Source organism: Capricornis sumatraensis, chromosome 1 (assembly GCF_032405125.1).
Source record: "Capricornis sumatraensis isolate serow.1 chromosome 1, serow.2, whole genome shotgun sequence".
Classification (NCBI taxonomy): Eukaryota; Metazoa; Chordata; class Mammalia; order Artiodactyla; family Bovidae; genus Capricornis; species Capricornis sumatraensis.
Genome location: NC_091069.1, coordinates 110,918,975 through 110,937,771, shown reverse-complemented (window position 1 = coordinate 110,937,771; position 18,797 = coordinate 110,918,975). Strand labels below are relative to the sequence as shown.

General features: G+C 42.3%; 1 protein-coding gene across 5 annotated transcripts in view; it reads right to left on the bottom strand.

The window, feature by feature from the left end:
• Window positions 1-17,073: 17,073 nt before the first annotated feature.
• The window catches only part of TIAM1 (TIAM Rac1 associated GEF 1), a 159,110-nt gene continuing 157,386 nt past the window's right edge, over window positions 17,074-18,797 (bottom strand). For all 5 annotated transcript variants that reach the window (XM_068971664.1, XM_068971676.1, XM_068971671.1 and 2 more), the window contains one exon: window positions 17,074-17,543. In XM_068971664.1, the coding sequence (XP_068827765.1) occupies window positions 17,074-17,543 (470 nt within the window). The remainder of the gene's footprint in view (window positions 17,544-18,797) is intronic.

Below are 18,797 nucleotides of genomic sequence, written 5' to 3'. Positions count from 1 at the left end.
CAGAAATGTAGATCACAGCTCTACTGTTACATTAGAATCACTGTGCATTCATGCTGTTGCTCCCGTCATGTCCGACTCTTTGCAACCCTAGGTACCACAGCCCACCAGGCTCCTCTGTCCATAGGATTTCCCAGGCAAGAATACTAGAGTGGGTTGCCATGCCCACTGCCAGGGGACCTTCCCAACCCAGGCATGGAACCCGTGTCTCTTAGGTCTCCTGCACTGGCAGGCAGGCTCTTTACCACTAGTGGCACCTGGAAAGCCCTAGGATGCTTTCAAATATACTGATGCCCTAATCCCAACCTAGATCAAATCCCTTATGATTATACAGTGGAAGTGAGAAACAGATTTAAGGGCCTAGATCTGACAGAGTGCCTGATGAACTATGGAATGAGGTTGGTGACACTGTACAAGAGACAGGGATCAAGACCATCCCCATGGAAAAGAAATGCAAAAAAGCAAAATGGCTGTCTGGGGAGGCCTTACAAATAGCTGTGAAAAGAATAGAGGCGAAAAGCAAAGGAGAAAAGGAAAGATATAAGCATCTGAATGCAGAGTTCCAAAGAATAGCAAGAAGAGACAAGAAAGCCTTCTTCAGTGATCAATGCAAAGAAATAGAGGAAAACAACAGAATGGGAAAGACTAGAGATCTCTTCAAGAAAATTAGAGATACCAAGGGAACATGTCATGCACACATGGGCTCGATCAAGGACAGAAATGGTATGGACCTCACAGAAGTAGAAGATATTAAGAAGAGGTGGCAAGAATACACAGAAGAACTGTACAAAAAAGATCTTCATGACCCAGATAATCACGATGGTGTGATCACTCACCTAGAGCCAGACATCCTGGAATGTGAAGTCAAGTGGGCCTTAGAAAGCATCACAACGAACAAAGCTAGTGGAGGTGATGGCATTCCAGTGGAGCTACTTCAAATCCTGAAAGATGATGCTGTGAAAGTGCTGCACTCAATATGCCAGCAAATTTGGAAAACTCAGCAGTGGCCCCAGGACTGGAAAAGGTCAGTTTTCATTCCAATCCCAAAGAAAGGCAATGCCAAAGAATGCTCAAACTACTGCACAATTGCATTCATCTCACATGCTAGTAAAGTAATGCTCAAAATTCTCCAAGCCAGGCTTTAGCAATATGTGAACCCTAATGTTCAAGCTGGTTTTAGAAAAGGCAGAGGAACCAGAGATCAAATTGCCAACATCTGCTGGATCATGGAAAAAGCAAGAGAGTTCCAAAAAAACATCTATTTCTGCTTTATTGACTATGCCAAAGCCTTTGACTGTGTGGATCACAATAAACTGTGGAAAATTCTGAGAGAGATGGGAATACCAGACCACCTGACCTGCCTCTTGAGAAATCTGTATGCAGGTCAGGAAGCAACAGTTAGAACTGGACATGGAACAACAGACTGGTTTCAAATAGGAAAAGGAGTACATCAAGGCTGTATATTGTCACCCTGCTTATTTAACTTAGATGCAGAGTACATCATGAGAAACGCTGAGGTGGAAGAAGCACAAGCTGGAATCAAGATTGCTGGGAGAAATATCAATAACCTCAGATATGCAGATGACACCACCCTTGTGGCAGAAAGTGAAGAGGAAATAAAAAGCCTCTTGATGAAAGTGAAAGTGGAGAGTGAAAAAGTTGGCTTAAAGCTCAACATTCAGAAAACAAAGATCATTTCATCCAGTCCCATCACTTCATGGGAAATAGATGGGGAAACAGTGGAAAGAGTGTCAGACTTCATTTTGGGGGGCTCCAAAATCACTGCAGATGGTGACTGCAGCCATGAAATTAAAAGATGCTTACTCCTTGGAAGAAAAGTTATGACCAACCTAGATAGCATATTCAACATCAGAGACATTACTTTGCCAACTAAGGTCCATCTAGTCAAGGCTATGGTTTTTCCAGTGGTCATGTATGGATGTGAGAGTTGGACTGTGAAGAATGTTGAGTGCCGAAGAATTGCTGCTTTTGAACGGTGGTGTTGGAGAAGACTCTTGAGAGTCCCTTGGACTGCAAGGAGATCCAACCAGTCCATTCTGAAGGAGATCAGCCCTGAGTGTTCCTTGGAAGGAATGATGCTAAAGCTGAAACTCCAGTACTTTGGCCACCTCATGTGAAGAGTTGACTTATTGGAAAAGACTCTGATGCTGGGAGGGATTGGGGGCAGGAGAAGAAGGGGACGACTGAGGATGAGATGGCTGGATGGCATCGCTGACTCGATGGACGTGAGTCTGAGTGAACTCTGGGAGTTGGTGATGGACAGGGAGGCCTGGCGTGCTGCGATTCATGGGGTCGCAAAGAGTCAGTCACCACTGAGCGACTGAACTGAACTGAATCCCAACCCAGAGCAACAGCAACCCATTCTAAAGACACAGCTCTCCCTTCAGCTGAAAGACGAACCTGGGACACATTCCAGCTCCCTCAATCACCTCGCACTCCCCGACCCCTACCTCTCTCCTTCAAACTCACAGTCTGGTGGCGAATTCAATCACCTCGCACTCCCCCACCCCTACCTCTCTCCTTCAAACTCACAGTCTGCTGGCGAATTCAAGTTCAGCTCCTCCCCTTGTTGATCCTACAGAAGAAAAATTTGAGACCATTCTGCAGGTCTCCAGCAGGGGGCAGTGGTGTATACATGGGACATTCAACGCTGCTTTGGCTAAAAGGGGGTTACTATACACCCTGTTCTGTTATCATCCTTATTAACAAGATAAACCCATTAAGAAAATGCCATTGGAGACTTTAAGAGGCTAAAACATTTTGTTTGTTCCTTTTCAAAAAGCAGGAACAGTGGCTTTGATCGCTGTAATTCTATCATTGTTATTACAGCCAGTCAATGAATTTTCTGGCTGGAAATCCATGGATTTGCCTATCTGTCTTTCTTTGTGGGTTCTAATCCTGGTCATTAGCACATAACAGAAAAGCTGCTAGGGTGCAAGTCATAATTCCTTTGAGCTTTCTTTTTCACTTCTAATAAAGCAGTAAAGATATCTGCCCAAACCATCTCACAGGACTTTTTGCAAAGGTCAGGCAGAATAACAACTAACAAGATGCTCTGAAATGTATAAAAGGAATGCAAATGCCAGATGAAACTACTTTAGAGGTGAAGGTCACTTCACAATATTTTATTTAAAATTAGCCAAAACATAAACAACTCAAACATCCAAAATTATCAAATTAGGGACTCTCATTTTTTTCAGCAAGTATTCGAGGGGATTAGTGGTGTGACCATTCAAAAGAGATTTTTATAACCCCTAAAAAGTATATGATGTATGTATTTTTATTGAAGTGCAGTTCATGGACAACGTTAATTTCTGCTTACACCATAGTGACTCCGTTATATATACATACATATACTTTTTCACATTCTTTTCCATTACGGTTTATCACAGAGTATTGAATATAGCTCTCTGTGCTATACTGTAGGGTCTTGTTTACACATTCTGTATATACCAGTCTGCAGCTGCTAACCCCAGACTCCCAACTCATCCTTCCCCCAAGCCCTCTTCCCCTTGGCAACCACAAGTCTCTTGTCTGCGTCTCTGAATCTGTGCTTAGTAGCTGCTTTGCGACCCCATGGACGATAGCCTGCCAGGCTCCTGTGTCCACGGCAAGAATTTCCCAGGCAAATTTCCCGGGAAAGAAAATTTCCCCGGCAAGAATACTGGAGTGGATCGCCATTTGTTTCATACATAGGTTCATTAGTCATAGTTTAGATTCCACGTGTAAGTTATACTTTATGGTCTTTCTCTGCCTGATTTACTTCACCTCAGTTCAATTCAGTCATCCAACTCTTTGCAGCCCCATGGACTGCACGCCAGGCCTCCCCGTCCATCACCAACTCCCGGAGCTTACCCAAACTCATGTCCATTGAGTCGGTGATGCCATTCAACCTTCTCACGCTCTGTCGTCCCCTTCTCCTCCTGCCTTCAGTCTTTCCCAGCCTCAGGGTCTTTTCTTTTTTTTTTTTGGTTTATAACTACCCTTTGATTTTATTTTATTTATTTTTCTTGTATTGGTTTTCCCATACATCACCATGTATCCACAACAGGTACATACGTGTTCCCCATCCTGAACCCCCCTCCCTCCTCCTTCCCCGTACCATCCCTCTGGGTCGTCCCAGTGCACCAGCCCCAAGCATCCAGTATCCTGCATCGAACCTGGACTGGCGACTCGTTTCATATATGATATTATACATGTTTCAATGCCATTCTCCCAAATCATCCCACCCTCTCCCTCTCCCGTAGAGTCCAAAAGACTGTTCTATACATCTGTGTCTCTTTTGCTGTCTCGCATACAGGGTTATGGTTACCATCAGGGTCTTTTCAAATGAATCACTTCTTTGCATCAGGTGGCCAAATGTTTGGAGTTTCAGCTTCAGCATCAGTCCTTCCAATGAATATTCAGGACTGATTTCCTTTAGGATGGACTGGTTTGATCTCCTTGAAGCCCCAGGGACTCTCAAAAGTCTTCTCCAGCATCACAGTTCAAAAGCATCAATTCTTGGGTGCTCAGATTTCTTTGTAGTCTGACTCTCACATCCATGCATGACTACTGGAAAAACCATAGCCTTGACTAGATGGACCTTTGTTGGCAAAGTAATGTCTCTCCTTTTTAATATGCTGTATAGGTTAGTCATAGCGCTTCTTCCAAGGAGCAAGCATCTTTTAATTTTACGCCTGCAGTCACCATCTGCAGTGATTTTGGAGCCCAACAAATAAAGTCTCTCACTTTTCATTTTTTTCCCCATCTATTTGCCATGAAGTGATGGAACCAGATGCCATGATCTTAGTTTTCTGAATGTTGAGCTTTAACCCAACTTTTTCACTCTCCTCTTTCATCAAGAGGCTCTTTAATTCCTCTTCACTTTCTGCCATAAGGGTGGTGTCATCTGCATATCTGAGGTTATTGATATTTCTCCCGGCAATCTTGATTCCAGCTTGTGCTTCATCCAGCTCAGCATTTCTCATGATGTACTCTGCATATAAGTTAAATAAGCAGGGTGACAATATACAGCCTTGACGTACTCCTTTCCCAATTTGGAACCAGTCTGTTTTTCATGTCCAGTTCTAACTGTGCCTTCCTGGCCTGCATACAGGTTTCTCAGAAGGTAAGTCAGGTGGTCGGATATTCCCATCTCTTTAAGAATTTTCCCCAGTTTGTGGTGATCCACACGGTCAAAGGCTTTGGCATAGTCAATAAAGCAGAAGTAGATGTTTTTTGGAACTCTCTTGCTTTTTCAATGATTCAACGGATGTTGGCAATTTGATCTCTGGTTCCTCTGCCTTTTTTAAATCCAGCTTGAACATCTGGAAGTTCATGGTTCACCTACTGTTGAAGCCTGACTTGGAGAATTTTGAGCATTACTTTGCTAGCATGTGAAATGACTGCAATTGTGCGGTACTTAGAATATTCTTTGGCATTGTTCTTCTTTGGGATTGGAATGAAAACTGACCTTTTCCAGTCCTGGGGCCACTGCTGAGTTTTCCAAATTTGCTGGCATATTGAGTGCAGCACTTTCACAGCATCATCTTTCAGGATTTAAAATAGCTCAACTGGAATTCCATCACCTCCACTAGCTTTGTTCATGGTGATACTTTCTAAGGCCCACTTGACTTCACATTCCAGGATGTCTGGCTCTAGGTGAGTGATCACACCATCGTGGTTATCTGGGTCGTGAAGATCTTTTTTGTACAGCTCCTCTGTGTATTCTTGCCACCTCTTCTTAATATCTTCTGCTTCTGTTATGTCTATACCATTTCTGTCCTTTATAGAGCCTATGTGTGCATGACATGTTCCCTTGGTATCTCTAATTTTCTTGAAGAGATCTCTAGTCTTTCCCATTCTATTGTTTTCCTCTATTTCTTTGCATTGAACACTGAGGAAGGCTTTCTTATCTCTCCTCTGGAACTCTGCATTCAAATGAGTTTATCTTTCCTTTTCTCCTTTGCCTTTAGCTTCTCTTCTCAGCTATTTGTAAGGCCTCCTTAGACAACCATTTTGCTTTTTTGCATTTCTTTTTCTTGCATTTCTTACTTCACTTAGTATAATACTCTCTAGTTCCATCCATGTTGCTGCAAATGGCATTGTTTCATTCTTTCTAATGACTAATATTCCACTGTATACACGTGCCATGTCTTTTTTACCCATTCATCTGTCCATGGACATATACGTTGTTTCCATGTCTTAGCTATTGATATAGTGCCACTATGAACACAGGGGCACATGTATCTTTTAGCACTACAGTTTTGTCTGGATATATGCCCAGGCGTGGGACTGATGGATCACATGGTAATTTTATTTTCAGATTTTAGAGGAACCTCCCTACTGTTTTCTACAGTGGTTATACCAACTTACATTCCCACCAACAGTGTAGGAGAGTTCCCTTAAAAAGTATGTTAGAAGATGTACCCCAGAGTTCATTGCAGCACAACAGCCAAGACACGGAAACATCCTGAATGCCAATCAGCAGAGGAACGGATAAAGAAGACTCGGGGTGTGTGTGTGTGTGTGTGTGTGTGTGTGTGTGTGTGTGTGTGTGTGTGTATTCCATATACATATATAAGGGAATTATGTATGCTTAAGTCATGTTCCATTATATTATTTAGCCATAAAAAAGGATAAAATATTGTCATTTGGAGCAACACAGATGGACCTAGAGATTACCATACAAAGTGAAGTAAGTCAGGCAGAGAAAGACAAATATTACATGATATCATTTATATGTGCAATCTAAAAATAATACAAATGAATCTTTATAAAACAGAAACAGAGTCACAGACTTAGAAAACAAACTATGGTCACCAAAGAGGAAAGGCAGTGGGGTAAATTAGGAGTGTGGGATTAACAGATACAAATTACTCTCTATATAAAATGGATAAACAACAAGGAGTGACTAGAGCACAATGAATTATATTCAATATCTTGTAACAACCTATGCTACTGCTAAGTCACTTCAGTCATGTCCAACTCTGTGTGACCCCATAGACGGCAACAACCTATAATGGAAAATATTATTGTAAAAATGTAAAAAAAAAAAAAACATATATATATATATATATATATATATATATCAGTTCAGTTCAGTCGCTCAGTCATGTCTGACTCTTCGCAACCCCATGAATTGCAGCACGCCAGACCTCCCTGTCCATCACCAACTCCTGGAGTTCACTCAGACTCACATCCATCAAGTCAGTGATGCCATCCAGCCATCTCATCCTCTGTCGTCCCCTTCTCCTCCTGCCCCCAATCCCTCCCAGCGTCAGAGTCTTTTCCAATGAGTCAACTCTTCGCATGAGGTGGCCAAAGTACTGGAGTTTCAGCTTTAGCATCATTCCTTCCAAAGAAATCCCAGGGCTGGTCTCCTTCAGAATGGACTGGTTGGATCTCCTTGCAGTCCAAGGGACTCTCAAGAGTCTTCTCCAACACCAAAATTCAAAAGCATCAATTCTTCGGCACTCAGCCTCCTTCACAATCCAACTCTCACATCCATACATGACCAATGGAAAAACCATAGCCTTGACTAGATGGACCTTAGTCAGCAAAGTAATGTCTCTGCTTTTGAATATGCTATCTAGGTTGGTCATAACTTTTCTTCCAAGGAGTAAGCGTCTTTTAATTTCATGGCTGCAGTCATCATCTGCAGTGATTTTGGAGCCCCCCCAAAAATAAAGTCTGACACTGTTTCCACTGTTTCCCCATCTATTTCCCATGAAGTGATGGGACCAGATGCCATGATCTTCGTTTTCTGAATGTTGAGCTTGAAGCCAACTTTTTCACTCTCCTCTTTCACTTTCATCAAGAGGCTTTTTAGTTCCTCTTCACTTTCTGCCATAAGGGTGGTGTCATCTGCATATCTGAGGTGATTGATACTTCTCCCAGCAATCTGGATTCCAGCTTATGTTTCTTCCAGTCCAGCGTTTCTCACGATGTACTCTGCATATAAGTTAAATAAGCAGGGTGACAATATACAGCCTTGACGTACTCCTTTTCCTATTTGGAACTATATATAAGTAACCAAATTACGTTATTGTATGCCGAAACTAACACCATATTTTAAATGAACTATACTTCAGGTTTTAAAAAATCAATAAATGTTTGTGAAATAGATGAACTGCGTCTCTGAGGCAGGCAGTGGAATCTAGGCCCATGAGTCACTTTGTAGTCTTGATGGCGGGTGTCGTCCATTCACTCGGGCAGCCTAAGACCCATCAACTGATGGACAGAGTTTGGGGTTATTCACACAATAAAATCCAGCAGCAGCAATGTCCAGAATGTACGACTAGGACACGCAGATGAATCTCACCAACTTCGGATGAGTGGAGGAAGCCAGCCACCAAAGAATGCACACTATCTGCCCCTGTTTACGTTATGGTCAAAAGCAAGCAGAACTAATTGATGATGACAATCTTAGTCTGTGACAGCTTCTACAACAAAGGACCAGAGACCAGGTCATTTAAACAATAAAAACCTGTTTCTCACAGTTCTGGAGGCTGAGCCCAACATCAAGGCGCCAACAGATTTGGTGTCTAGTGAGGGCTCCCTTCTGTTTGCAGATGGCTATTTCCCTACACTGGCTTGTGGGTTCTTTACCACTGAGCCACCAGGGAAGCCCCTGTACCTCTGTAGTGAAGTATTTGTATTAGTCTTGTGCCCATTCTTTCGGCCAGACTCCAGGACACGGTGAAGGACAGGGAAGCCTGGCATGCTGCAATCCATGGGATCACAGAGTCAGACACGACTGAAGTGACTGACATGCACACACATCGTCTTGCTGGGTCTTCAAGTGGTGGAAATGATCTAGCTCATGCCTTGTGGCACTAATAAGGGCACTAATTGTATTCATGAGGGTCCCACCCTTATGACCTAATCACCACCCAAAGGCCCCATCTCCTAAGATCATCCCGTTGGGAACTGGGATTTCAACATATGATTGGGTGCGGGGGGTGGGGGAGAGACACAAACGCTCAGTCCCCACAATGATGGAAGTCATAATATTGGTGACCTGAGGAAGGAGGTAGGTTTTGACTGAAGGAGATAAAGGGAACTTTATGAGGTGCAGGAAATGTTCTATATCTTGCTCTGAGTAGTGGTAAAAAAAAAAAAAAAAAAGTGAAAGTGTTAGTCACTCAGTCATGTGTGATTCTTTGTGACCCCCATGGACTCTAGCCCACCAGGCACCTATGTCCATGGAACTCTCCAGGCAAGAATACTGGAGTGGGTTGCCATTCCCTTCTGCACATGATCTTCCCAACCCAGGGGTGGAACCCAGGTCTCTGAGCAGTGATATTGCAGGATAAATATAAGAAAATCAATGGCCAAAGGATTCACTTATGTAGTGCAATTGACTGTATATCCACTATAGCTCAATTTTTAAAATTCACTTTTAAGAACATCCCTCTCCCTCTCAGAAACTCCAAGTGTGTGTCTCTTATCTAGTTCTCAGATAATTAGTAAAGCAAAACTGTTTGTCATTCTAGAACCTAACAAAGAATGTGGCCTTTTCCAGCCTGATACAGCTTTCTTTCCACCTCCCTAAGGGAATTTTATTTTTGTAATGTCAAGATTTCTTACATATAATATCCATCAAGGTAGAGTAGGGACATTTCCTAGAGGAAAGGCATTACTGCTTACTTACTTATGAAAACAAGATCCAAGGCAGAGGGTGCAGGCACACACGAATTTCCACTCCCAGAAGTGTTAGTAGCTCAGTCGTGTCTGACTCTTTGCTACCCCCATGGACTGTATGTAGCCTGCCTGGTTCCTCTGTCCATTGAATTCTCCAGGTAAGAATACTGGAGTGGGATGCCATTCCCTTCGCCAGGGGATCTTCCCAAGCCAGGGACTGAACCCAGCTCTCCTGCATTGCAGACGATTCCTTACCATCTCTGAGCCACTAGGGAAGACATTGCGGGAGGGGGTAAGTCTTCAGAAGACAGCTCTCCATAAACAAAACCACATCATCTTTTCCAGGTTATTAGGAATAATGAGCAGAAGTGAAGTCAACTGCAATTTTTAAAACTCGACTATCAATTATAAAGTAACAATTTCAAGAAGCATCAACTGATTTGAAGATTTTGGGGGGGAAAAAGTGGGGAAGCAAAGTATCAATAAAACTATGGTAGAATTCCTAAATATGTTTCTTATAAAAATTGAGTCAAGGATAGGATTTTAACTGAGATAAATTACATATGCCCTGGATAAGATTTAGTAAGAAAAAGAAGGAAAAACATTAGTGTGTGGAATTCTCTGCATATTTGTGTTTTAGATTTCTTCATATGTGTAGAATTATCTGAGTAATATAAAAGTCAAGCAGAAGAAAGATTTTAGTAAATTTTTTCCTATCCTAGATAAGACAGATTGTGCAACGGGTTTTCATTCTCTTTTAACCTTAAAATCAGGGTGTATCAGACTCAGCCATCCAAATATGAATTACTGAGTAATAAAGTAAGTGGCATAGGACTTTTTTGTTTAGTTTCTAAGTTATTTGCTTCTCCAGTGGATCTTCCCATAGGTTACATCCACTAATTGCTATTTTGATCAAAGCTACTGTGTTTGTTTCAAAAATCAAGTACATAAATTAAATGCACTTTCTAGGTAGCTTTTCCAATTAAGTTCTATATAAAAACTTTCTGATACACTAGTTGGTCTAAATTTACTTTCACATATTGAACAGGATGATGAATAACTTTGCAAGTGAATACAAATCCCTAATAAAAACATTTTCCAGATGCTTCTCTACAAAGATCATTTTTCACTTGAAGGTTTCAAAGCACACTGGTACAAGGTCACCATCTCATTGATAAATTGATATGTACATCAGGTTGACTGAGGTCCTGGCTAAGGAGAAGGAGGAAGTAGAAAGTGACCATTAACTGAGTTACAGGATAAAGTAGGTATTGTTAACCCACATTAGAGAGGAAACAGACTCAGAAGTGTTTGGTGTCTTGCCCAGGATGATACAGGTGGTAGACAAAAATATCAGGGTTCAGCACATAGGCATCTGTGCCAAAATCCATCACTTTCTATCCATCCAGCTTCCCTGGTGCTCAGTGGAAAGGGAAGAGTGAGAAAGCGTGGAGTGCCCTTTAAAATAATCCCAGTTTCTCAGGCAACTGTTTTCAATTTTTTTTTCACAGCAGCTTCCCAAGACAATTTTCAAAATTCATGTAACCTATTTGACATCTAAATGTTTTCCATTATTAAATCATTTCAAAGGATGTCATTTCTGGCTACGTAGATTGTTTCAGCAATGGTCCCTAATGAGTCTCACCTCCCTGGATCCAAACATTTGGGCAAATCCTTCCCAACCTGCCTCTGGATTTGGTGACATGACTTGTTTTAGCCAATGGGATAGAAGCGAACAAGTCAGGAAGGGGCTTGCAAGTGGGGCTTGGCCCCCATGCACTTTGGAACCCTGAGGCCACCACCATATGTTATAGATTGAATGTCTATGGAGAAGGCAATGGCAACCCACTCCAGTACTCTTGCCTGGAAAACCCCATGGGCAGAGGAGCCTGGTAGGCTGCAGTCCATGGGGTCGCTAAGAGTCAGACACGACTGAGCAACTTCACTTTCACGCATTGGGGAAGGAAATGGCAACCCAGTCCAGTGTTCTTGCCTGGAGAATCCCAGGGACAGAGGAGCCTGATGGGCTGCCATCTATGGGGTCCCACAGAGTCGGACACAACTGAAGTGACTTAGCAGCAGCTGTAGCAGCAGCCCCACTCTCACCCCAAGCCCCTGAAATTCATATGCTAAAGCCCTAACATCCAAAGTGATGGTATTAGGAGGTGGGGCCTTTGAGAAGTGATCAGGTTTAGATTAGTTCATGGTGGTGGGACACTTGTGAGAGAATCAGTGCCTATTAAGGGCACTAACAGAAGAGAAACGGAGCTCCCTTCGCACATGCTTAGAGGAAAGGCCTTGCTCATTGCTCTGTTGCATCGGATTCATCTTTCTCTCTCTCGTGGTGAGAAACTCCCTGAGACGTGAAATCCACCAGTTATTGCCCCTTCTCTGTTCTAAAAAACAAACAAACAAAAACTTCCTTTTTCCACAGTGGCTTTTTAAAAGACATCATGATTTGTTGCAACTGAAAAAAAATTTCATCTGGCTACCCATGCCTACCACGATTTTCTATTCATTCCCCAAACTTAAGGAATCTTGTTCTTGGAGTTGTAACCACTTTCCCATCTGCTAGAATTCATTAATGAGTTGTTCGATTCTTGTCCACTTGAGACAGAGCTTGATCCTGTGACATCTCTGTTTCAACTATTAAGTCTTATTTAAACCTAAGAAAAGGTCCATACGCCCTTATTTCTTTCAAAATGTCATTTCATCCATTAGGATGTGCTGGGAAGAATGGATTGCCCAAGCATGTCTGTGATATAAAATTGATTTTATCACCACTATAAAAGCTCAACTTTCATTTAAATCTGGAGGCAAAACAAGCAGCAGCATGTATGGGGTGAAGGATATTTACAATTCCTGGGGTTTTGAAACGGGGAGTGCTTTGATGTTCAACTCATGTTACCCTAAATACCCCAAATCCTATAGACTAATGACCAAATATTCCAGTAAAACTGCATGTGGGCTGGAGGAAGCAGGATGGAACACAGAGAAGGTCAAGCTCACCAGGCATATCCAGCCCAAGAATCTAAACACATGCTCAGGGGAAAAAGCCAGTTTCCCTTGACAAAGCCATAGGCATTTCTGTGACAAAGAGAAGACACCACGTAGGAATTAGAATTTTGATTAGAAGACTCACCAGAAGCCAAACAGGTGTACAGTGTCCTACAATTCAGAAATGTGCATCAAAACCTTTCAAATGCATATAAATGTACACAAAGCTATTTCTTGGACTGTACTCTATGGACATAACTGGACTCCTGCACAAAGAATATGCAACATGAATGTTCGTGGTATTTTTAGTGATTAAAAACTAGAATTCTTACTGTCCTTCAGCAGGGAATTGGGTATATGAATTACAGTAAACCACAGGCCATCCGTTAAGATGAATTACTATGTAGTTATGACTCAGAGTGATACAGATCTATTTATAATGATAGGAAAATGTCCACAAATTGTATCATAAAAGATAAAATTCAGATTAATAAAACAGTATAAATTAATAAATAATATGAACCCACTGTGTATGTGTGTCTGCATACATGTGTATATTCAAGAACCTAGTCAAGAGTTCACAAGCCAAAATGCTAACATCTTAATTGAAAGTGAGAGTGTAATAATTAACCAATGTCTAAAGCTCAAGGCAAGGATACCAGGCATAAAACACCAGCACAGATTAGAACACAACACAGAATGTTCTGTTTAAGATGAAGACACTGAAATTAGAAATGAGAGAGCTCTTAGGAACAGCCCAGGAAACCCCAAATGGCTCTCAGAAAGAGATTAAGTCCTGAAGCTAAAGAGGATGGAGCAACTCTGTTAGGATCCCACTGGATTAAAAAACCCAACTTTGGTCTGGTCTGAGTACAGAGCACATTGAAACTACATGAAAAGTCAGGGTTATGTTCTATGGTGGTTCCTGATTTTAAAATATGAAGAATCCTGGATTTAGGTTTTTAAACATGTGCCATGCCTCCCCCGTGCTGTGCTTAGTTGCTCAGTCGTGTCTGACTCTTTGTGACCCCATGGACTGTAGCCTGCCAGGCTCCTCTGTCCATGGGGATTCTCCAGGCAAGAATACTGGAGAGGGTTGCCATGCTCTCCTCCAGGGGAATCTTCCCAACCCAGGGATCAAACCCAGGTCTCCCACATTGCAGGTGGGCTCTCTACCACCTGGGCCACCAGGGAAGCCCAACCTGAGAGTAACTGGCTAAACAGATGAGCGCTATGTGAGCACGTGGAGACTTGAGATGCTGAGGAACTGCAATGTTTTTTTGTTCCTGTTAAAGCTTCAGACTCCACCGACAAATATCATATGATATCACTCATATGTGGAATCTAATTAAAAAAAAAATAACACAAATGAACTTATTTACAAAGCAGACTCACAGATTTCAAAACCAAATGTATGGTTACTAAAGGGGAAATGTGACAGGGAGGGATAAATTAGGAGCTTGGGATTAACATACACACACTAAGTGTTAGTCGCTCAGTCGTGCCCGACTCTTTGCAACCCCATGGGCTGCAGCCCACCAGGTTCCTCTGTCCATGAGATTTTCCAGGCAAGGATACTGGAGTGGGTTGCCATTCCCTTCTCCAGGGGAATCTTCCCGACCCAGGGATCGAAGCTGGGTCTCCTGCATTGCAGCAGATTTTTTTACTGACTGAGCTACAAGGGAAGCCCATAATCATAGACAATCCACAAGGACCTAATGTAAAGCATTGGGAACTCCACTCAGTATTCTATAATAACCTATAAGGGAAAAGAAGCTTACAAAGCATGAATATGTGTATGACTGACTCACTTTGCTGTACACTGGAGACTAACACAACATCAACTATACACCAATAAAATTTTTTTTAAAGTCTGGAGCTCTATAAACAGCAAAAGATAAATGCCACTATCATCTCACGGGTATGTGGAATCTAAAAAACAAACAAACAATAAACCAAGCTCATGGATACGTAGGACAGACTGGTGGTTGCCTGAGGTCGGGTGGAAGATGGGCAAAACAGGTAAAGGACATCAAAAAGTACAACTTTCAGTTGCAAAATGAGTCATGGGGATGCACTGTACAACATGGTGACCACAGCTGATGACATTATATTGCCTATCTGGAAGTAGCTAGGAGAGTGGATCTTCAAGGTCTTCATCACAAGAAAAAATATTTTATAACTATAGCTGGTGATGATGTTAACGACTTACTGTAGTGATCACTTTGCAATACACATATTATGTTCTGTACCTAAAATTAACATAAAGTTATACGTCAATTACACTTCAATTTAAACATACACTAACAAACTTAAAAGGACCCCCAAGTCAGCTTTCCCTTGATGGTCATGATAATTATTTAGAAAAACAAAAAGGCACCCTTAAGTATTTTCTCCCACAAACTCCATCCATCCTTCCATCCAAAAAAGCACAGGACCGTCCACTTTTCAGTATTTTTTTATTGTTTGACAGGCATTTACAACGTTCCATTCATAGACCTAAAAACATAAAAATAGACCTTCTTTCAGCTTATAAAAGAAATATATAAGAACTTTTGACATAGACACGTCATGACCTTATGTACAAGAGACAATGGCACCCTCTCCAAGCACCAGACTTTCCAGCATTTTCAGACAAACCCGTTGCACTGGGACTGGTCAGTGGGCCTATTAGAAGCCTCCGCTTCAGTTTTCCACCCAGACACAATCGAATTAGAGATGATATGGAACAATGCAGTGATACAAAGGGTATAGAAACCATTCTAAAGCTCTTTAAGAAAATCAGAAGATATAGCAAAAATTTAATAGAATAAAACTCTCAAAAGATCAAGCTCAAAGCCCTGGAAACCCGAAAAGGAAGGGACACGGTGGGGAAGCAGGTAAAGCAAGCAGGGGCACAAGAGCGTGATGTTCTGAACTCTCTATTGTCTGGAAATATAAATTCATAACTGATCTTTATAAAATATAATTCCTAAAGCTATATAAAATTCAGGTCTTTAAAGTACCTACTGATGTGTCAAACACCAAATAGATATTTTCCCCAAAAAGAAAGTTTTCATATTATTTAAACCTTTTTTAGGAAGTGGACATTGTGAAATGGGAAAAAAAAAAAAAAAGCTATAAACCTTTAAAAAAAAATTTGAAAGTGCTTTAAATTGTTTTTGTTCATCCTGTTTGGAAACCTGTTTAGAACATTAGTTGTTTTCTTTTTTTTTTTTAGCATGTTTACCCTGTTTGTTGGCATGAAGAAAGTGTTAAATACAAGACATGTTTTTGAAAAGGTTGTTTTGTTAAGAGGTTTGGTTATGGACTATCAGGGAAGGGGTAGGTCATCTATGGATGGAGACGTAACTATGATGGGAAAACCAACGATCACCATGGCAACCCCGTGAAAAGGAGTCTCCCCTCCCCCGCCATGTGCAACAGACACACACACTGCCCATTCCGGTGTCACGTTTAATCCAACCAAGCTCCCATCTCAAATAGAGATTCAAACATTAAAAAAAAAGAAAAAGAAAAACTGCTTCTTGGGAAAAAAGCTTCTAAGCATCTTGTTGGCCTTTCATATATAAATATAAAATCACCACACCTCACTCTCTCTGTAAAAGGTAAAATCCTCATTCTTTAAACTCAGAGTTACACTAACACTGTAAATGTCTCATCTGTTTGTGCCCCCCTGCATCTCAGATAAAATACAAAAAATAGTGTTTTTTTAAAGTGATAAATTTGGATCTCTTTTCAAGGAGTTTGGCATCTTTATAATTCTATGCAAAACTAGAACTTCCGAATACCGACATCAAGTAAGACCAGCCATAGACTAATACAGAAGAGGAAAAAACGGAAGAATTTTAAAAGGCTCATCAAAACATAAAGCTTCACCCTCTCCTCACACATTCTTAAAATACACAGATATTCTCAGACATTTAAGAGGGAAAGGAGAAAGAACGCTGCGAGCTGTACAGTTGCTTTGTTTTCCCAACTAGGAAGTGGCTCCTGGATTAATTTCAGATAGAGTCCTTATTAATTTTTCATGTGCTATCCCTTAAGCTAATCTGTTGTACATACTTCAACTCCTGGGGTAATTTGCTTTCCAGTGCTATAGAATTTTTCTTTCTTATTTTTTTTAAATTCTTTTAGGCCCTGATTAATTGAGAATAAATAAAAGCCCTTAGTAATAATATACAGAAGCTCAAGCTGATTTGGAATTCTTGAACAATTCTTTCCGATGTGGTTAAAAATGATCAAGTTGGGTGGCTACATGGCTTCAGAACAAAGTCAGCTGCCAAAACTGTGCAAGAGTGCGACTTAAAGGGAGCTTTTCTCCCCCCCCATCGTGGGTCCCGTTGGGGGAGGGGGGGGCGGTGGAGTTGGGTGGGGGGGCAGGAGACGTATCTACACGGACTCGCTACGGATGGGAAGAATGTGACACAGTCAGATCTCAGTGTTCAGCTTGCGGGAGGGGGCAAAGTCTTCGCGCCTAACCCAAATGACCTCCTCGCTCGTACTCTCCGGGCCTCCGTTGATGCCCGACAGGGCGGCTTGCTTCTTGAGCTGCGTCATGCGGGACGCGTGGCTGTCCAGGGGCTTCCGGCCTCTCTCCCGCTGAGTGATGGAGGCAGCCTGAAGCCGCTCCTGCAGGTCTCTGTCCGCTGCGGCACCCTTGGCCGACTCACAGAACTCATCATCGTCACTGAGGATGTCTGTCTCCTTGATGTCATCCTGCTCCTCATACTGAGCAAGATCAAACTGTTCCTCCACCCAGCGGTCAGTGTCCCCGCCACCGGGGGTCTGCTGGGGGTCTTTCTCCGGGCTGCTGGCGGAGATGGCATCGGAATCAATGGTAAACCTGTTTCGGGCCAGTCGCCGCCTCCTCCTCCCAAGAGACTTGCTTGGGGCGGACACTGCACACACACACAAAAATATAACAATAAAACCCCCACATGCTTTACGTGTGATGAAAATCCAGAAAGCAAATACAAGATAAAGGAAAGGAAAAGACTACGAGATATGCATTTGGGGCCTGGGTATCATTTGGGGCTTAGAGTCCAGTCTGTCTCATGGGGCGGGGAGGGGGGCTTTACCTGGGACAGATGTCTGGACTTAAGAGGATATTCTAGTCACTGAATGAAGGGAAAGGAGGCTGGGGGTGGTGACAGGGACGTGGGTGGGTTGTAGGTTATGTGGAAAAGGGGATTTGACTCCCTCTGAAATAATCCAATTCTCTACCAGTGCACCTGGGAGGCAGGTAATACAGATTCCTGCTGTTGTCAAGTCCACCACTGACTCTGGGATTAATTAGCACCCTCCTTCCTGACCATGGCCTGCGGCACAGTGCTCTGAGGATCCCCGGGGGCTCTCCTAGAGTCATTTAGCAAGGATGGAGATGCTTTCAGCATTTTACTGTCTTTAGAGAAATCACCATGTTGTACCAAGGAGGGAAAAATACTGGTCCAAGTTACATTGCTTTCTGAACGTCACATTTCCTGAGGATCTGCAGGTACCTTAAGGGCGCACCATTGTTTCTGGAGAAACTACAGAAAAGACTGGGTCTCAGAGACGTCAAGTCCTCTTTCTGACAAAACCTCAGGTGAAACTGAGGCTAAAGCAACTTTGAGCCTTAGTCCCTTCCTGACTCTGTTCTATGTATCCCCAGTTTCTCTTCCACAAAGCGATTAAACTACTAGTGCCTGAGTGGAATGAGAAAGGAATAATACAACACTCAAGCTGCTGATGAGCAAAGTGCAAAATAAAGTGACTAACAGTTAAGAAAAACAAATCTCTGTATTCTGTATTTTCACCTCACTGCCCTCTAGGAAGTCAGTATTACTAAAAACAAGCAAAATATGCCACCCAGTCAAGCAAATAACCACACAGACACACACACACACACTAAAGACACATCCTCCACAAACAGTGAAATGTACCATGTGCTTTCCCATGGGGGTGGGGAGCCTAGACACCAATAAGGAGCTGCTTTCCTGAAATCTGTGCCCCAAAATTCATTAAGCTGCTTCAGGGCTGCAAGAAGAAAGATGACTATTCATAATTACTGACAAATATAGCCTTCACTTCAAATAAAGCAGGTGCAAGGTCAGTAAGCTGGACAATGGTCTAAATTGGCTCCCATTCTGACCATCCTCTGTCTCAGATCCCTG